The sequence below is a fragment of the Canis aureus genome, chromosome 15 (genome assembly GCF_053574225.1).
Source record: "Canis aureus isolate CA01 chromosome 15, VMU_Caureus_v.1.0, whole genome shotgun sequence".
NCBI lineage: Eukaryota > Metazoa > Chordata > Mammalia > Carnivora > Canidae > Canis > Canis aureus.
The window spans coordinates 53,385,327-53,409,393 of NC_135625.1; the positions used below are offsets into that span (position 1 = coordinate 53,385,327).

The 24,067-nt window shown below is 50.1% G+C and overlaps 1 protein-coding gene and 1 long non-coding RNA gene across 16 annotated transcripts in view; one reads left to right on the plus strand and one right to left on the minus strand.

Moving 5' to 3' along the window:
- URGCP (upregulator of cell proliferation) overlaps positions 1-24,067 on the minus strand; it is a 50,764-nt gene that overhangs the window by 3,572 nt on the left and 23,125 nt on the right. For 2 of the 15 annotated variants that reach the window (XM_077849876.1, XM_077849880.1), the window contains exons 2-6: positions 23,698-23,840; positions 6,310-6,336; positions 5,938-6,008; positions 1,219-1,251; positions 977-1,015 (exon numbers count right to left, since the gene is read on the minus strand). In XM_077849876.1, the coding sequence (XP_077706002.1) occupies positions 977-1,015; positions 1,219-1,234 (55 nt within the window). In that variant the 5' untranslated portion in view covers positions 1,235-1,251; positions 5,938-6,008; positions 6,310-6,336; positions 23,698-23,840. Of the gene's footprint in view, positions 1-976; positions 1,016-1,218; positions 1,252-5,937; positions 6,009-6,309; positions 6,337-10,542; positions 10,717-18,221; positions 18,350-19,960; positions 20,103-21,050; positions 21,138-21,854; positions 21,968-23,697; positions 23,841-24,067 lie in introns of those variants that run through there. The other 13 variants (XM_077849877.1, XM_077849878.1, XM_077849874.1 and 10 more) reach the window with 13 other exon arrangements.
- Positions 20,403-23,751, plus strand: LOC144284819 (uncharacterized). The gene is made up of 2 exons (XR_013353236.1): positions 20,403-20,637; positions 20,771-23,751. It is a non-coding gene; the product is annotated as an uncharacterized LOC144284819 (long non-coding RNA).

Below are 24,067 nucleotides of genomic sequence, written 5' to 3' on the forward strand. Positions count from 1 at the left end.
ACGTTCCCTTCCTTTGACAAGTAAGTTGGGAAAATTTTTAAAGGGAACAGGAAGTTCTTCCTGGATACGGAGTCACAGAAACCATAGCTACGCAACCATTTGCAAACGTGAGGCCAATGGTGGTTTTCAGTGTTCCCATGGTGACATATTTGGTAGAGATGATCGGAAGTCTGCACTTACTTGTTCAGACCGGCAAGTCTCGCCCAACACAATATGAATTCTCATGAGCGCTAAGCTTCACCCCTACCCCTGTTCTTGGCTGTGGCATCTCACCAATTGTCATACTGCACAGAAGTAGTACACTTTCAGTGTTAAGTGAACAAAACTTGAAAATGCAAATCCCACTGAGCTCCAGGATTTTCTCCATTATGAAACTGTGTCTGTGTTCCCATCAACAAGAGAGGAGGCGCAGCCCTCCTGTTTCCTGAGGACTCAGCCCTGGGGCACAGGTGTCCCCTTCCCCCACAGGGGTCACCCACGGGCAGCGCGTACTAGACTCAGGGCTGCAGAAACAAAAAGGCTGCCCTGGACACCCGGGCAGAAACCCTTTGTACGCACTGCTCAGGTTTCTGGGTGTTGCCTCAAAGAAGCTGGGACGTGGATTGGGGTCTGGTTTCACCTCTCCAGCAGCAGGCAATGAAATCTGCTGGGCAAGAGCCAGAGCAAGAAACCTCATATGCACTGGTGCCCAGTGTGGGGCCTGTGGAGGAAATGAAATCACTGGAACAGCCCATGGATTCCCAAACCTGCCTGGGCTTTAGAACCACTCTGGGAACTTGTCAAGTGTAAGATCCCTGTGCTTCTCCCTGCGAAGATGCTAGTCTCAGTCTCAGTCTCCGTACAGGGCCACGGCTCCCCAGCAGGTGCGTGGGGGCACTCAGGGCCAGGGGCTGGAGGGGACTCTCCCACGGTCGGGTGTGCCTAGACGGGGTCCTCCTGCGACAGGACAGGGAGCCAGAGCAGAGAAAATGTGTACCTGCTGGAAAGTCACTGTCCTGAGCCTCATTTGTACCATCTAAAAAAGCAAAGGAAAATGAGGTGTCAATCAAATCAGCGCCTCAGATGGACAAAGTTAGCCTAACTCAGAATCTCCTTCTTCTCACTAAGACAGCAACTGCTCCTAACCGTTCACAGTCTAACGTCCCAGCTCTGCCCTGCTCTACCTGCCCATCCCCAGGTGATCCAAACCCGCCTCTCCACTTCCACAATAAAACTCACAGTCATCTGCGTCCATGTCTCTCCATTCCAAATCTGGAAGAAAGCACACATACGTTGACTTTCATCAGCAAGTTAGGACCTTTCTACCAAAAAGTCTCAGTGAGAATGTGGTGGCTCATGTTTATTTTTAATGCTAGCCTTGGCTCCAGTTCTTCCTACGTAAATTTCTATTTTCCAGCCCCAAATACAACACAGTAGTGAGAGCTCATACAAGACAGTGATTTGCTCGAGAACATATTCCTGTAACAATTTACTGAACTTTCTGAAAATAAAATATGAATAAGCTCACGAAACTTATATAGATTAATCTTTTATTTTAGAAACTATTTCAAACATAAGTCAATGTAAATTCCTGGCTCAGTTTCACGAGTACGTCCTACAAACAAGATTTTTTTAAAAAAGATTTATTTATTTATTTATTTATTTATTTATTTATTTATTTATTTATTATTTATTTATTTATGATAGAGAGAGAGAGAGAGAGGAAGAGACACAGGAGGAGGGAGAAGCAGGCTCCATGCCAGGAGCCTGACGTGGGACTCGATCCTGGGTCTCCAGGATCACGCCCTGGGCCAAAGGCAGGCGCTAAACCACTAAGCCACCCAGGGATCCCCAGATTTTTTTAAAAGGTTACTTATTTATTCATTCGAAAGAGAGAGAGAGGGTAGCCCAGGTGGCTCAGCGGTTTAGCACTGCCTTCAGCCCAGAGCCTGATCCTGGAGACCTGGGATCGAGTCCCATGTCAGGCTACCTGCATGGGGCCTGCTTTTCCCTCTGCCTGTGTCTCTGCCTCTCTGTGTCTCTCATGAATAAATAAATAAAATCTTAAAAAAAGAGAGAGAGAGAGAGCAGAAGCAGGGGAGGGGCAGAGGGAGAATCAGACTCCCTGCTGAGCAGGGACGCTCCCCCCCCCCCCACTCCATCCCAGCACCCTGAGATAATGACCTGAGCTGAAGGCAGACACTTCCCCCACTGAGCCCCCAGGTGCCCCACTGTGCACTTTTTTAATGTTCTGAGTTTTGATCCAAATAAAAGTATCATCTAATCCAAATTAAAATTACAGTCTTTAAAGCTTATGAATTGAAAAAGATTCTGATATTTTCATATTAATTCATCTCATGATTTTCGTAGTCAGGTAGATAAACAAGACATTTCAAACAGTCTTCTTTGACGGTATCTCTGGAGACAGACATGAAAAGCAGGAAAGAGAAACAGGAAAGGCTGTCAGAGAAATCATGAGTATGGAAGACAGATGATTCACACATATCAAACCACAATGCTGAGCAATCAAAAGATTATTTTATCCAAAGTAGAGAAAACACATCAGAAGAATTTTCCAAGGAATTCAAAATGCCCTCTGAGAAAACACAGCAGTTACAGGAGGGGACAGGATGCAGAGAAGCCCGAGGTGGGCTAGAGGTGGCTCTAGAGCAGCCGTAAGCAGGGGTCGGGGAGTAAACCCCACACCCACAAAGGGTAGGCCACAGCTCTGATTCAGACTGGACAGATGATGGGCGGACGACAGCAAAGAGGCCCAAAGCGGCCAGTGGGTCAGCCTCTGCAACTGCGGGCAGGAGAGCCTAGTGGTCCACAGGCAGAGACGGCTGGGAGCCCCAATAAGCAACGGTCAGCAGCAGAGCTCAGCGAGGAGGAAGAGGGGGCAGTGGACTTCCAGGCAGGGACACAGCAGACGCACCCTCGCTGGCACATACGCCCATCTCTCTGTCTCCCTGTCTCTGTGACAGTGCATCCATGCTGTGGGTGTGAGTGGGGCTGTCTCACTGAGGTTTTTATTTGCATGTTCCCAGTGACTAGTGAGGCTGAACATCTTTGCAAGTGCTCACTGTCCACTCAGACGTTTTCTTTGGAGAAATGCCCATGCGGGTCCTTTGCCCTTTTTTATTTTTTTAAAAGATTTTATTTATTTGAGAGAGAGAGAGAGAGGCAGAGACATAGGCAGAGGGAGAAGCAGGCTCTATGCAGGGAGCCTGATGTGGGACTTGATCCGGGGACTCCAGGATCACACCCTGGGCTGAAGGCAGGTGGTAAACCACTGAGCCACCCAGGCGTCCCCCTTTGGCCTTTTTTTTTTTTTTTAAGATTTTATTTATTTATTCATGAGAGACACAGAGAGAGAAAGGCAGAGATACAGTACAGGCAGAGGGAGAAGCAGGACCCATGCAGGGAGCCCGACGTGGGACTCTATCCTGGGTCTCCAGGATCACACCCTGGGCTAAAGGTGGCGCTAAACCGCTAAGCCACCAGGACTGCCCCCCCTTTGCCCATTTTTAAATCATGTTGCTTTTGGTTGTTGAGTTTGAGGAGGTCTCCAGATGTTCAGGATAGTAATCCCTTGGCAGACACAAGGTTTGCAAATTTCTTCTCCCATTCTGTGGGTTCCCTTTATACTCTGTGGGTAGTGTCATCTGATGCACAAAATGTTTAACTTTTCACGTGGTCCAGACTGTCTCGTATTTCTCCTGTTGTCTTTGTCTTTGGTGTCACCTGCAGGGAATCACTGCCACATTCAAATGCTCAGTGTTTTCTTCCAAGTGTTTGACTGTTTTATTAGATCTTAGATTTAGGATTACACTGATCCACTGATTAACTTTTGTATTCAGTTTTGGGTGAAGGTCTGACTTCATTATTTCACATGTGAACGTCCAGTTTTCCCAGCACCATGTGTTGAAAACACTGCCCTGTACCCAGTGAATGTTCCTGGCACCCTTGTCAAAAACCACCTGACCAAATACATGAGGGTTTCTTTCTGGGCTATTTCACAGGTCTAGGTGTGTGTCTTTTTTTTTTTTTTTTTTTTTAGGTGTGTGTCTTGATACCAGGACCATACTGTTTACTGTACTTTGTGGTTGGTTTTCACATCAGGAACTGTGAGTCCTCCAGTTCTGTTCTTTCTCAAGACTGTCCGGGCTATTCACTGGCCCCTAAGATTCCACACAAAGGATGGGGTTTTCCTTTTCCACAAAATGTCATTGGCTTTCTTGATTGGGACTGCAACCAATCTGCACATCACTTTGGGTGATACTGACATTTTACCCATGTTACGTCTCCCAATCCATGAACATGGGAAGTGTTTCCATTTATTTATATCTTCTTTCATTTCTGCAGCAGTGTTTTGTAGTTTTATTGTACAATTCTTTCACCTCCTTGGTTAATTCCTAAGTATTGTATTCTTTTTGACACTACTGTAAACGGAACGGTTTTTGTGATTTTTCTCTTCGGTGTGCTCACTACCAGTGTATAGAAATGTGACTGATTTTTGTGTATTGGCTTTGTATCCTGCTTGGCTGACTTTATTAGTTCTAACAGCTTTTTGTAAATTTTTAGCATTTTCTACACATAAGATGACATCATCTGCAAAGAGAGAGCATTTTGCTTCTTCCTTTCCAGTCGGGATGCCTTTTATTTCTTCTTCTCCCCCACAGCTGCTCTGGCTGTGGCTTCTAGTCCCTGGCTGGATGGGAGTGGTGACATGGGCCTCCCTATCTCACACCCCTGAGTGTGACATTTGCTGGGGGTTGTCCAAGTATGGTTTTTATCACGTGGAGGTGGTTTCCATCTACTCCTACTTTGTAGAGCGTTTTTCTCAAGAAACAGAGAATTTCATCAAATGCTTTTTCCACGTCAATTGAGATGATCATTTTACCCTTCATTTTGTTGATATCACCCTTGCACTCCAGGAATAAATCCCAGCTGGCCACGGTACATCACCCCTTGAATATGCTAGTATATTCCATTTGGTGTCTTGCTGAGGATTTTTTGCATCAATAATCCTAAGGGAGGGATCCCTGGGTGGCTCAGCGGCTTAGCGCCTGCCTCCCACCTGGAGTCCTGGGATCGAGTCCCACATCGGGCTCCCTGCATGGAGCCTGCTTCTCCCTGTGTCTCTGCCTCTCTCTCTCTTTCTGTGTCTCTCATGAAAAAAAAATTTAAATAAAATTTAAAAAATAATCCTAAGGGATACTGGTGTATAGTTTCTTTTTCATATAGGGTCTTTGGCTTTGATTTGGGCTTATGCTGGCCTCAAGAATGAGTTAGGAAGTTCTCCTGCCCTTCAATTGTTTGAAACAGTTTGAGAAGTAGTTCTTTAAATATTTGTCAAATTCACCTCATCCTCTGAGATCACCTCTGGGTTTTTTGTGGGGTTATCTTTGCATGACACCATTAAATCCAATAGGACATATGTATTTTGAGAAGCACTAAATTAATGATAGACCCAAAATGACTTTCTAGGAGCAAAGATGTCTGGAGTGTGGCCATCACACCTTAACGCTGAAGTCCTGAGGGACAGCCATTGACCCAGCCTCCAAATCCACAGAGAAAGAGATTGAGCCATGCGAGCCACGACCAGGAAGACCACAAGCCCCAGTTTGCCTGAGACGGTTCCAGTTTATAGCTGTGGTCCCAACAAAACACTCAGAAGCGCCCAGGTCAGAAACTAGGCAGTCACCATGAGCCAGTCTCAGGGTGGCACCTGTGACATGCTCGACTGCAATAATATGTTCCTGGTAAACTGGGGATAATCACCAGTTTGAAACTGAATCCTATTTCAAATATATGAAAGACTTTTAATAAAAGACCCTTAAATGGAATCTTTTTGTAAAAGGAAAAACAAGAGCCCGAGGCCTGTGTATATTTAAGGTCTATGCTCCCTGCCCACGGCGCTGCCAGAACCCAGGACGGCCACCAGGCTGACATTACCTCCAATGGCCACAGCTGTTCGTCTCTCGGATGCTTTTATTTCTGGGGCCACTTCTCCCAAATCTGAACGTCTGAAACAATTCCAAAGTAAAAACAATAATTAAAATAATGAAGTAATACAATTTAAATCTACTTATCAAGTTGGCTGCATATCAGAATCATCTCTTAGGGAGCCTTTTAAAACTACCAATCCTGGCCACACCCCAGGCCACCGAAACCAGACCTGGGGGTTGGGCCAGGGTGTCGTTGCTTTACAGAGTACCCTCGATGGTTCTAGTGTGCAGCCACCACCGAGAAGCGCCGAGAAGCGCTCTCCACGACTGCAGGCCAGAGTGTAAATCGTCATTCAAAAAGACATAAAAATATACATACCCTTTGACCAGTAATTCCACTTCTAGCCTAAGGAAATAATTAAGATTTAGTTATAAAGATGTTGATGCCAGCTTACATATAATAGCGAAAAACTGGATGCCTTTTAAAATCAAAGTCTAATTACAGAAAAGTATGGTACAGGCTCATTCTGTAGTTACCAGAAAACATTGTATGGATCTCGTTCTGTGGACAAAATGATGTTGAATGATGTTATGGAGTGATGTTAATGATGTATATGCTAATGGGAGGAAATATATGAATATTCATATTTACAGTAGGAATATTAGTTTTAGTGAAATTGAGTGTATTTATGTATTTATCTACAGGTATATAAGGAGATCTAGAAGAATGTTCATCAAAAGTTAACAGTATGGGCAGGGGGGGTGATCCTGAATTCTTTTAAGTAGATTTGGTAAATGTAGTCCATTTAAGAATAAACTATTTTAGGTTTATTATAAGAATGAGTAAATATGTTGCTTTTGTCGGGAGCCAGAGTTCTATTGTTGAAGGGACATACAAATATGGAAAAAAGTGGGGCACCTGGGTGGCTGGTTGGTTGTGTGTCTGCCTTCGGCTCAGATCGCGATCCCAGGGTCCTGGATGGAGAGCCCCCCATCCCCAGAAGCAGGCTCAGCAGGGAGCCTGCTTCTCCCTCTGCCTCTGCTCCTCCCCCGGCCGGTGCGTACACTGGAACCAGAGGTGTAGCATGAACACATGATATCCACACGCATGCTCGTGGGCCTGTGTACATGCACGTTTCTGTCTATATGCCTACCTTTCCTAGCTCTGGCCACTGAGAGGCACAAAAAGCAAAGATACTATCTAGCAGCACTGAGCACACCCTGTAATATCGTGCTGTACTAAAGGACACCAGGTCTCCTTGGAGAGATGGCTGATGCCAGGGCCACAGCAGGGAAAGAACAAGAGGAGTCGGAGTGTCTTATTTCAGAAAATAAGGAAGCGCTCCGAACTCAGGAGCCAGCTGGCAAGCCCGGGCAATCTGAGCATGGACTTAACACATACAGTGATGAGTGAAAAACCACTAAGATTTAGGAATGAATGAGTCCATACGGGTAATATATAAGCAAACGGGGAGGGCGGGTAGACGGCTCTTGCTTACAACCATCTGAAGGGTAGGAGCGCTGTATCATTCTGCAACCACCTCAACCTCAGGGATCATTGGTTCAAGCCAGAAACACCAACAAACGCCAGCTCTTGAGAAGAAAATGTTGATAGGGAGCAAGATGTCTGCCCAGTTTCAACATCGCTCCTTGCAGACTGCTTCTCGGATGCCAGGAAGGAAAGACCTGGTACTTATAGCACAGACCCCTGAGGGCTCCAGTCAGCGGGCGGGTGGGGCAGGAGGTCACCACGCGCCCCACTTGTCCCACCTGAGAGAGGGTACAGCATCACTTGGCCCTGGGCGGATCACAGGGACAAATGCAAAATGCAGCTACATGGGGGTGCGGGGGAGGGAGGACTGCAGTATCTCAAAGTGCAAGGTGAGGGAAGTGTTCCAGACTCAGGTGGCCCCACACCTCCGCCCGCACAGATCCCACACTGGAAGGGGACACCTTGGGGCCCACGGGCAGAACTGGGCCGTGGGTGCCACGTAGGAGAACACTGGTGGATGTGGACACGGCAATGTGTGCAACATACTCTCTAGTGGCTAAGAGGGACATGACACACGAGTGTCTTTGAGGGGACAGAAACACAAACAGAGACAGAGGGAATGCGAAATGAGAATGTAAGTGAGTGCAAACACTGAAAAGCAGACTCGAGATAAGGGGCCTTTTATTTTTATAATTTAGCTCTAGGTACAAATTATTTCACTAAAAAATGTAAAACTTTATTTTTTTTAAAATTTTTATTTATTTATGATAGTCACAGAGAGAGAGAGAGAGAGAGAGAGAGAGGCAGAGACATAGGCAGAGGAAGAAGCAGGCTCCATGCACCGGGAGCCCGACGTGGGATTTAATCCCAGGTCTCCAGGATCACGCCCTGGGCCAAAGGCAGGCGCCAAACCGCTGTGCCACCCAGGGATCCCCAAAATGTAAAACTTTAATAGTGGTTACTTCCCACTGGGTGGCAGGGACATGAATTTATTTTGTCTTATTTGAATTTCTTTAAGCAGAATTATATATTGATTTAAAAAGGATAAAAGACCTATAAAAATGATGAGGCGAGCAGGGTCTGGGTCAGAGTTAAGACATGCGGGTCCCCAAGGAGACCAGAGTCTCCGCAGCCTCTTCCAACAGCACATAGACATTGAGCTCTGTGCAAGGACCCCACACACAGAGCAATCCAGCTCCCCTCAATTCTCCAGCAAAACACATCAAATCCACCCTCCCAGAGGAAACTCCAGAACCCCCGGTTGCTCTTCCGACACATTCTCTGGGTTTCTCATCCTCTGCCCTCTGTGAAGAGTCCTGGTAGCCACAGTGGTCACTGGGCACTAAGCAATGCTCGGACCCTGACGCTGACAAAAAAATAAGTTTTCATTGCTTTTGTAGTAAGGAAAAGAAAGTAACCTTAAAAACAGACACCACCGCAACAGGTTAAAACTAGTCCCTAGTAGAAGCAGGCCTAACCTGGCAGCGGCCACGCGCACACGGCGCCTAGGATCTGGGGGGCCAGGCTCCTCCCACGGAAGATGGGCTCCCAGGGCAGGAGCTGAACCCCAACCCACTCCTTCCCACACAGGAAAGCAGGCCACATGTAGATGACCTGAGCCTGTGCCAGTTTGTGAAAACGTGCATGGAATCCTGCCCCTCACCATTGTCAACATAGCGCTGCAAGCTGCAGGCAGAGCCCTACCTGGGGGAAAACAACAGCTCAGCTTTGCCTCTTACTTTTTCTTTCACGCCCCACTTTCAACACCCACACAGCCTGACCTGGGCCCCAACCCCACTGGTCTTCATCTCCCTTTCTGGCATGGAGCTCCTAAGGATGGGGGGTAGGTTGCCTGGGGAACCCTCCATGTCCCCACAGGGTGGAAAGTTCCAGTCCAGAGAGGGGAGAGGGGCTGAAGGCTGAACCAATCACCGACAGCCAATGAGTCACCCAAGCATGCCTGTGTAACGAAGCCCCCATAACACCCCAGAGGGACAGGTCTCTGAGAGCCTCCAGGTTGGTGAGCACAAGATCTGGGGAGAAGGCGGGCTTGAAAGGGCCTGGAGGCTCCCTGTCCCTTCTGCACACCTTGCCTTGTGTACCACCTCCATCTGGCTCTTCCTGAAGTACATCCTTTATAGGAAATGGATCATCTGGTACATAAAATATTTCCCTGAGTTCCATGAGCCATTCCAGCACATTCCCTGAACCCGAGGAGGGTTCATGGGACCCCCAGTCTACAGCCCGTCAGTCATAGGCATAGCAATGGCCCTGGCCTGAGGCATCTCAAGTGGGGCTGAGGGTGGGGACTGAACTCCAAACCTGTGGGATTGATGCTGTCCAGGTGGATGGAGTCAGACCCCCTGCTGGTGTGTCTGAATTCTCTGTGGGGGGGAACCCCCAACATTAGTATCGGGGCGAGAAGACCATCTCGGGGGTGATCGCAGTGAAACAAGGTCCTAAGAGTGGGGCTCCTCTCTGAAGGACCAGTGTCCTACAGGAGGAGATGCCGGGGAGCTGGCTCTTTCTGCAGTTGCACGGAAGCGGCCACATGAGCACACAGTGAGAGGGCAGCTGTCGACAAGCCCAGGAGGGAGGCCTCAGGAGAACCCAAAGCCTACCAAGCTGCCACCAGGATGTCCAGATGGCGAGGACGGTGAGAAACTAGCATGTGCTGATGAAGTTGCCTGGCCTGTGAGCCTCGTGACGACACCCTGACAGGCAAACGGAAGCCCCCAATCTGCAAAGTGGAAACAATACTCCAAGATATGCCCTCCCACAGCCAGCAAACACAGCTTGACCCACAGAGGAGTCTCCCGGTCCCCCTTGGGCTCACTCTCTTTACAACTCAGATTTTAGGTGACTTATATTATAGTTTGTAACTACAAGAATCATAAAAACCAGCCCATCTGCCAATTCCAAGTACAGCCCTGTTCTGAGCAAGAGCCCTACTAGGTGTCCTGCGGCCAAGACGGCGGGACCCCACTGCATCCCCAAGGCCCAGACATAGACAAGGGGGGCTTTCTGCAAAGCAGGTTTGGAAAGTTACTAATAGCATTACTATCTTCTTCTGGTTCCCCATAAGACAAGATAAAATCCAGAAAAGTATCAAGAAAATACCTTTGCCCTTTTGAGAAGTCCTCAACAAATGAACGAATCCTGTCGCCACGTCATCTATCCACGTTGCTGTGGCTCCTGCTGCTTCTGTGAGGCCGGATCCAACCCAAGGGCTCTGCTTCTCCTGAGGCCCCACTGGGGTGCCCAACATGGGACCCAGCTCAGGCCCTGCCGGAGCTGAGAGCGTAGAGGCCCAAGGTGGGCTGACATGACTCAGACAAGGGTGACCTGACCGCGGCCCCAGGAGCCCAGTGCACCAGTAGCTCCTCCTCACTAAGGCGGGAAGCAGATATTCCGGTTTGCTCCCTTTGAGTCTGGCAGCACAGTGAGGCCCTGGACAAACCAGCGCTGGCTGCCTCGCTGGCCGTCTCTCCGAGGCGACGTGGCCACGCACGCTTCCCTCATCCCTTTCCTCCCTTTTTCCAAATGCCCAGCAGATGGATCTGCAGAACTTTTCTACTTAACACCTGGAGTTTCTGACTCCAGACAGCACAGCCTTCAATGCTCGCTGACCTGCTCTGACACCAGAGATCCCAGGGACGCCCACTCCTCAGACAGGGTCCCTCAATGCCCAGAACCCAAAGCAGGGCGAGCTCCACCCAGAAACCCAGCTCCTTCACCAGGTGGTGCCAATAAAACAAGACGAAAGAGAAAACCACTAGGAACAAGAGGATGCTGGATACACAGAGGTGCGTTACTCACCCTAACGCAGCCAACAACGTATTACTAATTGCTTTCGATAGCAAAGTCTGATTCAGTGCTTGCTGTTTGATGCTGACAGCTTTTGAGACCTGCCTTCCCCTCCTGGCCCGCACCTGGGCCAGCGGACAAGAAAGCCTGGAGATGCCTTCCTCTGGCACTGGCTGGACCCCTCAGCCCATCACCACCCCTGAAACAAAACCCAAAGCCAACTGCTGCCCAGAAAGCCTCATTAAACTAGTAATAAACCTTTTTAACCCAGCGTGGTGTATGTTGTGGGTTGAAATGTCTCCCCCAAAAAGATATGTTCAAGTCCTAACCGCAGCATGGTGCACGAGGTCTTATTAAGAAATAAGGTCTTTGCAGATGAAATTAGTTAAAGGACGACCAGGTCACACCAGGAAGGATGGGTCCCTGACCCAGCAGGTGGTATGGCTGGAAGAGGATGGTGTGGACACATTCGCAGGGAGAAGAACACGGGACAGTGGTGTCGCCGTGTCCACAAGCCCGGGATTACCAGCAGCCACCAGATGCCAGGAGGGAGGCAGGTGTGGGGGGGGACACCCTCCCACAGAGCCTCCGGAAGGCACCCCTGTTGAAGACTCCCAGCATCCAGAGCTGAGAGAGGATATGTCCTCTTCATCACGCCACCCAGCCTGTGGCACTTTGTGACAATGTCCCCAGGAGACGGATGTGGCCTGTGTGACTCCTGCCGTTGTCTGCACATGGCCTTCTCCTGGTATGTCTCTTCTCTGCTTCCCGTAAAGACACCACTCACTGGATGAGGGCCCTCTGAACCCAGTAGGACCCCATTTTAACTAATCACAGGCAAGAAGCCTGTTTCCAAAAATGGTCCACTCACAGGGAGTAGGGTTAGGACTTCAATATATGTTTGGGAGGGGACACGATTCAACCTCTGACAATACCCAAGCCCGAACCAGAGGCTGTCCCACCTTTGCAGGGTCTCACCGTGCAGTGGCAGGGACTGAGAAAACACGGGTGACCAGGCTCCATCGTGTGGCATGGAGGTGGGGCTGGGGCGACACAACTTAACGCAGGATGTGATGACACAGAAAAGAGGCCAGCACTGTGCAGCCTGGCAGTGAAGTCCCCAAACTGTGCTGGAGCGTGCGGGGAGCATGACAGACAGGCCCTTTGCTGCCCTCCAGCTCTTGGGCACCTGGCGCTCTCCCGGGGCAGGGTAGCTGCACAGGCACATGGCAGGCAACTGTCCTGGCTGCTGCTCCTGCCACCTCCGCGGGCCCTAGGCCCACCGTCAGCGCCACATCCCAAGTTAAGAATGTTCCCGGGACGGCAGCCCGGGTGGCTCAGTGGTTTAGCGCAGCCTTCAGCCCAGGGTGTGATCCTGGAGACCCAGGATCAAGTCCCACATCAGGCTCCCTGAATGGAGCCTGCTTCTCCCTCTGCCTGTGTCTCTGCCTCTCTCTCTGTGTCTCTCATGAATAAATAAAATCTTAAAAAAAAAAAAAAAAAAAAAGGGATCCCTGGGTGACGCAGCGGTTTGGTGCCTGCCTTTGGCCCAGGGCGCGATTCTGGAGACCCAGGATCGAATCCCACGTCGGGCTCCCAGTGTATGGAGCCTGCTTCTCCCTCTGCCTATGTCTCTGCCTCTCTCTCTCTCTCTGTGTGACTATCATAAATAAAAAAATTTAAAAAAAAAATTAAAAAAAAAAAAAAGAACGTTAACAGGAGAGACACGGTGTGTGACACAGCAAGGCTCTGTCCTGGGTGCCTGCCACGCGGGTCCCCCAGCAGGAGGAAGCAGCCCTAAAGCCCAGATCCTCTGGCAGCTTACTCAAGAGCTGGTCACACCCCACAAATCACACATGTACAGACCTATGAGCTTCGGCTGCCAGCCCAGCCCTGCCCTGCACATCTGCTTAGGCCGCCACGAGGGTGCAGAGAGATATTCATAGCTGGGAAGCCGGTTCCTATGGGGCCAGGTTGTCCGGGATCTACCCTCACACTTAATTACTGCTGGGAACTTCCCTCGGAGATTGGGACCCAAATATCCACTATCCCTGCTCCTAGCTCAGCGAGATCAGCAAGTCACACTTCTCAAAGTTTTATGTTGAGGGTGCGCTGGAAGATGGACAGGGGGACACCTGGGTGGCTCAGTGGTTGGGCGCCTGCCTTCAGCTCAGGTCATGATCCTGGGATCCAGGATCGAGTCCCACATTAGGCTCCCTGTGAGGAGCCTGCTTTTTCCTCTGCCTATGTCTCTGCCTCTCTCTCTCTCAGTCTATGTCTCTCATGAATAAATAAATAAATCTTAAAAAAAAAAAAAAAAGGAAGATGGACAGGGCCTGCACTGGGGAGCAGGGAGCTGTGGGTAGAAGGGCAGGCGGGGGCCCTGGGGCAGCAGGGGCCAGGGTGGCGGGGGCCCCAGGCAGCGGCTACCTCTGGGCAGAGAGTGGACAGGACACACTCTGGACCGTGCTCTGACTGCAGGGGCCGTGCCTGTCTGCTGCTGCGAACAGAGGAGGGGTGACACAGGTCAGACCTAGGTGGTGGTGAGCAAGTGTGTGAGAAGATGGACAGACGGACAGGCTGACCAGACCTCAGCAGGCTGGCACTACGAGGCTGGCCTGGGACCAGTGGTAAAGAAACTCTTCATGTCTTCCCACCTTCCTGAATTCTCTCACTGTGGCCGGCAGTTTTCCAGATCTATTTGCAAATAAAAATCAAAACCCAACTGCTATGCTGTAGACAAGCAGAAGGGTAGAGATAAGAGGGGAAAACTCTTACCCACCAGCCATATCAACAAGAGAGAGATTAAGAATATACGTAATGAACATGCAGCGTCCGTATGAGAATTTTTAAATACTAAAGAAGAATACAAAAGATTTGAACAAACGAAAAGGCAGGTCCTAACTGAGAAAACAAGGCTTAATGTGACTTATCTTTTTTAAAGATTTTATTTATTTATTCCTGAGAGACAGAGAGGCAGAGACACAGGCAGAGGGAGAAGCAGGCTCCATGCAGGGAGCCCGATGCCGTACTGGATCCTAGGACCCCGGGGTCACGCCCTGGGCCGAAGGCAGACGCCCAACCGCTGAGTCACCCAGGTGCCCCTTAATGTGCCTTTTTTTTTAAATTTTTATTTATTTATGATAGTCACACAGAGAGAGAGAGAGAGAGGCAGAGACACAGGCCGAGGGAGAAGCAGGCTCCATGCGCACCGGGAGCCCGAGGTAGGATTCGATCCCAGGTCTCCAGGATCGCTCCCTGGGCCAAAGACAGGCGCCAAACCGCTGCGCCACCCAGGGATCCCCTTAATGTGCCTTTTAAGTCAATACTTGCTAAACTAGCATCTAGGTCAAAAAACAGATAAACTGATTCTATGGAGAAATGTTTATAATGACAATCAGGGAAATTCTAAAAAAGAACAGTAATAAAAGAGAACAAAGCCCACCAGAGAGGAAACCACAGGACCAGCCACCAGAAATGAAGGCTGCAGGCCCGGTGGGTGAGAGGACAGCCCAGTCATGGGTGGCCTGGGGACAAACCCCCACCGGCCAGGAACCTCACCCCTGCCCTGGGAGCTCAGAGTGTCTGGGGTCATTCAGGCCTGAGAACCTGGAAGAGTAACAGCAAATCCTGACCATTCCCTTCTCCAAAATGAGTATCAACTACATTTAAGATTTAAACTGGAAAATGAAACAAAAAATGCACTGAAAGGAAATATTAAAGCCTTAAAACCCAAAGTTGGAGGGGCGCCTAGGGGGCTCAGTAGGTGAAGCATCTGCCTTCAGCTCAGGTCATGATCTCAGGGTCCAGGATTGAGCCCCACATCAGGCTCCCTGCTTCGAGGGGAGTCTGTTTCTCCCTCTCCCTCTGCTGCTCCCCCTGCTTGTGCTCTCTCTCAAATAAATAAGCAAAATCTTAAAAAAAAAAAAAAAAAAAACTCCAAGTCGGGAAGGCTTCATAAAGTCACAAGGCAAACGATGGACTGGGGAAATGTGTTTGTGACACAAAGGGCTGGTTTTGTCCACATACAAGGAACTACAAAGCTGTGAGAAAAAGCCAAGGATCCAAAGAGAAACAAAAGTGAGAAAGGACATCACCCAAACACACTTTAGTGTTTAAAACAAAACAAGGAGTCCACAGGTCTCCTCTGCCCTGGGCGGGACACACCTGCATCCCCCCCAAAGGCTCTTGTAGGCCTTGTGAAATGCAAACCACAGGTGTGTTATTTGTTTTTAAGAAGAAGGCAACTGAGAATCACCTGAAACATCACAACACAGCAGCCGACCCAGCACCAGAACCTGAGGCCTCCTTGCCAGGCAGATGGTTCTGGAAGCAGGGCCCCAAGTGGGAGCCTATCACTTAGCCACAGGGGATTCTGAGCCACTGCCACTCTCGGGCCTCTTTTGTAAAACCGGCATCCAAGCCACAGCCGTTCTGGTCACGCCGCTTCCTCCCCCACTGAGCCTCGTGAGCACATCCCTGCTCCCGCTGCGTCCAGAGCGGCCAGGGACATGCCACACGTGCTCTGCGGGATGAAACATAGAACCAAGACTTTTGTTTGTGCCTCGGGAACTAGACTGCAAGCGACTGCAGGCGACTGCAGGCGACACTAGTGGGGCGATTTTGCATCAGGTTTTTACTTAAACGGTGTAGCTGAGCCTCGGTTCCCTGGTCTGTCAGGACGGTGGGGACAATGGCCTAGGTTAACACAGGCAAAGGCAGGTGGAGGGGGCCCGACGACACTCTTCTGAGAAGCGAGCAGAATGTACATTTAAAAGAACAACTCCGGGGGCGCCTGGGGGGCTCAGCAGTGGAGCGTCTGCCTTGGGCTCAGGGCGGGACCCCGGGGTCCCAGGATCGAGTCCCGCATGGGGCTCCCTGCGTGGAGCCTGCTTGTCCCTCTGCCTGGGTCTCTACCTCTCTTGCTGTGTCTCTCGTAAATAAATAAGTAAAATCCTTCAAAATAAATAAATAAATAAAAGACACTCCCCCACCCCGACCCCGGACACTGGTGGTTCTGGGTAAGAGGCTCTTCCCTGCGCTTGATAGAGACTGGCAACATGTTCACAGGCCAGGCAGGGAGTTTCTATCTTTAAAGACTCGGCCAGTGAAGATACCCGTCGCTTCCTAGTTCCTACTCGATGATTGCGCATCACACAGGCAGAAATTTTAAAGTCTCATGTCATCTACTGGGAGGCACAGAGACCCCTGAAGTCCAGCGGTGGGAAGGGGAAGGCAGTTCCACGGCTCATGAGGACACTTCAGGAGGATCAATTTAAAAAGACAGGGCTTCGGAACGCCTGGGTGGCTCAGCGGTTGAGCATCTGCCTTCAGCTCAGGGCATGACCCTGGGTCCCGGGATGGAGTCCCACATTGGGCTCTCTGTAGGGAGCCTCCTTCTCCCTCTGCCTGTGTCTCTGGCTCTCTCTGTGTCTCTCATGAATAAATAAAATCTTTAAAAATAAAATAAAATAGGGACGACCGGGTGGCTCAATGGGTGAGTGTCTGCCTTTGGCTCAGGGCATTATCCTGGGGTCTGGGGATCGAGTCCCGCATTAGACTCCCTGCATGGAGCCTACTTCTCCGTCTGCCTATGTCTCTGCCTTTCTCTCTGTGTCTCTCATGAATAAATAAAAAATATTTTTAAAAATAAATAAAATAAAATAAAATACAGGTCCTCTGACCACAACGTCCAATTCTGTGAATCTACTCTAGAAAAACATTTCTGCATGTCCAGGGGGGAGATGCGATGTGCAGCATTATCTTACAGGGAGAACCGGAAACCCCTTATCTATATAACATGACCATGCTGCACAATATCATATAAACGCTAAAATTCAGGTAGACCCGATCCTGTTCTGACACGGGGAGAAGTGTACACCATACTGCCAGGTGAACAACGTAAGCTGCAGGACTATATGAGAGCAGTCAAGTAAAAACAGAGCCAGTACATGGGCCAGATAGCAAATCTTGTTATATATAATCTACCACAATAAAAAGAAAATTGGGCTGAGGGGACAGAGCAAAGAACAAACATAACATGTAAACGCAAAGGACAATGTCAGGATGCTTGCCTAGTGAGTTGGGGGGGCACCCCAGTTGTATCTGGAAGGCCATCTCTCTGATAAGAATCACAGCCTAATTAAATATAGCCTAATTAAAAACACACCAAAATTGTAAAAGTGGTGAACTATGGAAATTCAGATTACATTTGATTTTCATTTTGTTTTAGGATTTTTGGTTTTTTGAATTATCTACCATTAACAATCTGAAAACTAGCGGGCACCTGGGTGGCTCAATTGGTTCAGCATCTGCCTTTGGCTCAGGGCGTGATCTCAGGGTCCCCGGATTGAGCCCCGTGTGGGGCTCCCAGCTCAGTGGGGAGTCTGCTTCTCCGTCTCCCTCTGTCCCTCACCCTTGCTTGCCCCCCCCATATCTCACTCAGTAAATAAATAAATCTTTAAAAACAAAAACCTGAACCATATATTTATTTAGCCCAAGTAATCCAGGCTTGCTGCCCTCCAGGTGGGTGTAGACAGGTGGTCATAGTGCTGCTGGGGTAGAGCCCCTTAGAAACGGGCTGTGGACAGCGAGGCTAGAGACCTGGTCCCAGCAATGCACGCACTGATTTCAGGGAACACATGGACTCCAGACACCCACCAGTGAACCATGGACCCCAGGCTAAGAACCTGTGACTTAGACGACATCTAAGGCTCCAGGAAGGGATGCTGTCTGGCAGAGAACATGTGCTGGGATCAGCACAGATGGAGGACAGAGCCCAAAGGGTGCTGATGGCAAAGCCACCAGCTGTGAGTGCAGAGACAAGCCTTGACGCCCGCAGGAGGGAGTGGATGGAGGCAGGTCCCCAAGCTCCATCTGTCCTGCCCCCTCCACACTGCTGTCATGTGGACTGCCCCTCAGTGAGCCCACAGATGAGGCCAAGTCCCACAGCCTGACCCAGCAATCTTGTCTCTACATAGCCCCAAACTCACTGGGCTGTGGCTCATCCCAAATGTGTCTTTTCCTCTGTTGCCTTGCTTCTGGCCATTCCCTTCTGCATAATCCCCAGCACATCCATCAGGGCCTCCTCTTTCCTTCCCAGCTGTCTTATAGTGATTCGCTGAGGAAAGAACACCAGAGTCAGAGGCCCCTCCATACATTCCATAGCCCAGGAGGAATAAGAGGTCCCTTCCCACATTGGCCCTGAAGCTCTGGGCTTGTTCCCACGGTACAAGTCCAGCAGGCGGGGTCTCTGCTGGTCAGCTGACCAAGCCAGGCCAGAAAGTCCCCGGAAGTCAGGTCTTCCTGGGTGGACTCTCCCTACCAGTGAAACCTGTAGAATAGACACCTCGAGGTTAATCTGGAGGCGTGGACTGTTCCCAGTGCATATGCACCATACTAACGAGCCACAGTGCGTAGCTCTCTCTATGAAATCCAGCAAAGGATGCTGAAAGTTTCGGGGCCTTGGCTTTCCGAGGAGTATGCATCAGAACATTACAGATTAGCGCTCCCTGCAGACTCATAGGGTCACTCATGAGAGTATGGAATCAAATCTATGCTACTGCCTCCCCCACAGGGACACCACACCAGCCCACAGTTAAGTCCACCTCTGACCCAGGCCTACAAAGGGGTGCGTCTGGACACCAAATGTGCCATCAGGTTGGAAAGGCCTCACGGCAGCCCCACACAGGCCTGGACATCATGCTGCTGCTGGCAGGCCACCCCACCTCACTGTTATCTGACAAGAGGGGCAGGGACATGGTGGGACCTTGAACTCTGGTTCAATCCAACCGGCCTTCTGAGGGATGGGCCAGGTGTTTAGCCTATTATGAGCTCAAAGTACTAGCTACTGTGTCACCAAAGCTCCCCAAAGCAGGAAGGCCAGCAGGTAGCTGGAGAGTGCCCATGACTCGGCTGCCCTGCCAGCAAATCCAAGGCTCCCTGCAGGCCTCGGGCAGGGACAGTTCACCTGTCACCAGCCTGACAGTACCTCTACCCCCGAGGGACTGCTGTCACTGCCACTGGGCCTAAGACCCTCTGAATGTGGACAGTCGTCACCTTAAGAATTTCACCAACTAAACCAATGACCTTGAGACTAATTTTCCTCCTCTGTGAAGGTACTGGGTTGTCGCGTCCAGCTTTCACGACTAGTTAGACTATGGAGGCAGAAACTAATTGTAATTAATGGCTGAGGTTTTATTTCGTCAGGATTTTTTCAAAAATTACAGTTGGTGTGTGTCACCATGTTTCCGGAGAGAAAAAGCGTTTTAGCAGGGAGGCAAGGCCAGGCGGTGATGTCAGAACAGGGGCTGCCACCCCAGCAGGGCCCGCAAGGCCCGCCCGCGCCCCGGGACTCAGCCACGACCTTCGGGGCCCCTCGGCTGCGCCCCGCGGGCCAGCCCAGCGCCCGCCCCCACCGAGCCAGTGGGAAGCAGCTGCGGGGGTGGGGGGGTGGGGGGGGCACTCCCAGGCTCCGGGGCCATGCACGTCCTCCCCACCTCCCCGCCAACCCCGACCTGGGCCCCCACCGGGAGGCCCGCGGCCCCCCCCTCCCCAGCCCTGCCCTGCCCAGCTGCGCCCGCCCAAGGTCGGCAGGAGGGCCTGGGAGGGCCGCTGGCCCGGCAGGCGGGGGACGCGGAAGGCCGCGGGCGCTCGCACCTGCACCGGAGCCCCCTCCCCGCGGCCGCGGCCCCCTCTCCCCCTCTCCCGCGGGCCCGAGCGCCGCACTCACCCGGGCGACGCCATCAGCGCAGCGAGGTCTCGGCGCTGCCGCCGCCTCCGCTTCCTCCACCCGAGCGCCTCCGCCGGGGAGGGGCCTCACGCCGGCCACGGCCGCCCGCCCGGGCCGCTCTGGGCTGCGGGGGCGCGGGGAGGGGGCCCGCGGCGGTGGGGGGGGGCCAGGGGCGCGGGAGGGGGCCGCGCTCGGGACGGGGACGGGGCCGGCGGGGAGGGGGCCTGGGGCTTGGGAAGGGGGCCCGGGGGTGCTGGGGGGTGCCGCGCTCGGGGAAGGGGCCGGGGCCGCGGGGAGGAGGGCCGGGGGCGCAGGGAAGGGGGCGGGGAGGGGGCCGGGGGCTCTGGGAGGGGGAGCTCTAGGAGGGACCCGGGGCGGCGGGACGGGAGGCAAGGGCCCTCTGGGAGGGGGCTCGGGGCAGCAGGGGGTGGGAGGTGGGGGGCGGGGGCCTCAGATAGCAGGGGGTCATGGGAGGGTCCTGCAGTCGCCCCCAAAGGCCGAAGTTGGTGGTGGGGGTAGGCAGCACAGACTTGGCACCCAGACCAACTGGGTGCAGCTTTGACCCGCCCACCGCCCACCTGCCCTGGTGCCAGCAGGCCAGGATTCCTGGAGGGGGAAAGACGGGGCCAAACCTGCCGAAAATCTGCCCCGGGGCCACGAAGCAACTGCCGGACCAGGTGAGGTGGACACCTCCCGACCACAGGATTGGATTTCCTCCGTAAAAGCCTTTTCCTTCACCCAGGAGAGCAAGGTGCTGTTATGACTATTAGCAAGCAGTAACCTATTAATTGCTGTGTTTTTTTTTTAAAGATTTTATTTATTTATTCATGAGAGACACAGAGAGAGAGAGGGAGGCAGAGGCACAGGCAGAGGCACAGGCAGAGGAAGAAGCAGGCTCCATGCAGGGAGCCCGACGTGGGACTCGACCGGGTCTCCAGGATCAGGCCCTGGGCTGAAGGCGGCACTAAACTGCTGAGCCACCCTGGCTGCCCCTTGCTGTGCTGTCTTGCACAAGTTGTCGGCCTCTCTGAGCCAGTTACCCCTTGTGTTCAGCCCTAAGGACTGTGGAGCACTGTGACCATCCCCTTACCTTGTGTTAGGAAGCGATAACAACCACGAGTCTGAGGATACTACAGAGGGTTTCACAGGCACCCCAGGAGTGCTTGAGCCTCAGTTCCTGTTCCAGCACAAAATTTTGAGAAATAAATGAGCTCTTGTAAGTGAAAACGCTTAACAAAAGCTTTGGAAAATGTCAACCACTGTTGACCACATTTCTGTGTTCTAGTAGACATTACTGATATTTGACGTGGGAAAGACCTGAGAGTTCCAAGCCAGGGCCAACAAAATTCTTGAGCCGTTTTTGGTACAAAAGCGTAGTTTTATTAAATCACGAGGTCGCCACCCTGGGCAGAAAGAGCGGCTCGGGGTCATGAGGAGGGACCCATTTTATACTTTCAAGTTGGAAGGCAATTGGGATGGCATAAGTCTCTAAGGAATTTTTTTTTAAGATTTTATTTACTTATTTGACAGAGAGTGAGCAAACACAAGCAAGGGGGAATAGCAGCAAGAGGGACAAGCAGTGTCCCCATGGAGCAGGGAGTCTGGCCCACGATCCTGGGATCAGGGTCCTGACTTGAGCTGAAGGTAGCCACTTCACCCAGAGCTACCCAGGTGCCCCTCTAAGGAATTTGGAAGCCAAGTTTCCAGGACCCTGAGGGGGCTAGCTGTGGTTAGGATAAGGTCATTTATTACAATCTAATAAACCTGAGTCCTGAGTCCCTTCAGATAGACATGGTGGACCATATGCTTGGGAGGGGATGCCAACATGTATCTTGGGGGCTTTAGAGATGAAGGAAGTTTCTAAAGGAACTTTTATATGTTAGAAGAGACTCACAGGGTCCTGGGGTCGGGCTAAGGTTGTCTTTGCCCTTAGCAGAGTATCCACATCAAGGCAGCTGATTACCTAGAGGAAGGTCCCTCTGCCTGGTTCGAGGATGTGTCTGTGGGCTGCAGGAAGTAAGGAAATTTAATAATTTCTCTTCTGTCTTTGCTTCCTACATCAATAATTATTCTATTTCTACTGCTAATAAGAGTAAGAGCAAAGACAGGAGCCTGAGGCAGGGGTTGAAATCTGGACTCCACCCATAAGCAACTCTGCAATCCCAGCAACAGAGAACCTTCTCAGGGCTGGAGTTTTCTTATTGGAAAAATGGGGTAAAAATTGGCCTTCCTCTCTCTGAGGGTTGAATGAGTTAGAATTTGTAAAGTGAGTAATACTTTGGCTGGTACATGGTCTCTTTCCCTTCCTGAGAATCCATCCGTTTTGAGCATCTTTGTTCCCAGGAAAGATGGAAGGTTAAGAAATTGCTACCTTAAATTAGAAGGTAATTAATGCTCTGTAAAGTTAGCTAAGTAAAGCCATAAGAGCTATGAGTCGCAAATTGGGAATAAATCCAAGAAGACCAGGATTACAAAGACTGAGGAGGAGGCAACTGCACTGCTAAATGGTCTGATTCAAGGTAGTGAGGGAGGGCAGATAATTTTTTTAAAAAAAACTTATTTGATTTAAAAATACAGGGATCCCTGGGTGGCGCAGCGGTTTGGCGCCTGCCTTTGGCCCAGGGCGCGATCCTGGAGACCCGGGATCGAATCCCACATTGGGTCCCCTGTGCATGGAGCCTGCTTCTCCCTCTGCCTGTGTCTCTGCCTCTCTCTATTTCTCTCTCTGTGACTATCATAAATAAATAAAAAAATTAAAAAAAAATAAAAATAAAATAAAAATACAAATATTTTTATATATTCATATATTTTTTAAAGTAATAACTAAATATAAGTTCACTGAAATATTCTTCCTCAACATGAATTTTAGGGAGTATGTGCCATTTCACTGCCTGGTGAATGAACATGTTTTAACCAACCCCTACTCATGAACATAAATACTGCTGCCAGTATTCATTAGTATAAGAAATATGGACAATAAGTATCTCCACCCATGATTATTTCCTTAAGCCAAGTTTCTAGGAGTTGAATTTCTAGGTCAGATGATATCAGCATTAAGTCTTTTCAGATACATATATAATACACATACATACACACAGATACACAAATATACATACACTTACATGTACTTACATGTGTGTACACACATTCATCTATATGCACATAGACACACACAGATTACTCTCCCAGCGGCCACCAACACTGATGAGAGTGCCAGTTTCCTAAAACTTGCTCTATAAATTTAACAATTTCTCTTGTTGCCAACTTGATAGATTAAAAACTAGTATTTTTGGCAAAATGGCAGACTAGGAAGTTGCAAGCTCTCATTTCTCCACAGAAAAGTGAAGAAAACCTGAAACTGTCTGAACTCATTTTGTAGTTGCTCCCACTCCTTCCCTAGGTAGCAGTGGGCTTGGCCTTGAGCATCCCTGTTTCCCAGTACCCACACACTTATTGCCTTGGACGGGCCTGGTCTGCATACTACCATGGAGCAAATGGTAAAGGGAGTCCCTCACAGTGAAATGATAGAATGGTAAATCATAATTCACAGCAGTATGAAGGTGTAAAGATCTCTTATAAAGATAAATTTACAGGCAAATACAAAAATCAAAATTTTAATTTTGGTAGTAACTCCACTTTTTATTTTCAATAGGACTTAAAAGACACATGCATAAAAATCATTGTTATAATTATATGTTACTAGGCACAGTGTATAAAAATGTAATTTGTGGGGGCACCTGTGTGGCTCAGTCGGTAAAGCATCTGTCTTCAGCTCACGTCATGATCCCAGGGTCCTGGGATCAAGGCCTGTGTTGGGCTCCCTGCTCAGTGGGAAGTCTGCTTCTCTTTCTTCCTCTCCCTCTGTGATCTCTCCTGCTCTCTATCAAATAAATAAAAATTTTTTAAATGTAATTTGTGATATAAATAACTTAAAGGAGAAATAAGTGTAAAGTATAGAGTTTTTGTATGCAGTTGAGGTGTTCATTAAAATTAGATTTTATAAATTTAGGATGTTTTATGTAATTCCCATGGTATCCACAAAGAAAATATCTTTTTTTTTTTTTAAGATTTTATTTATTCATTCATGAGAGACACAGAGAGAGAGAG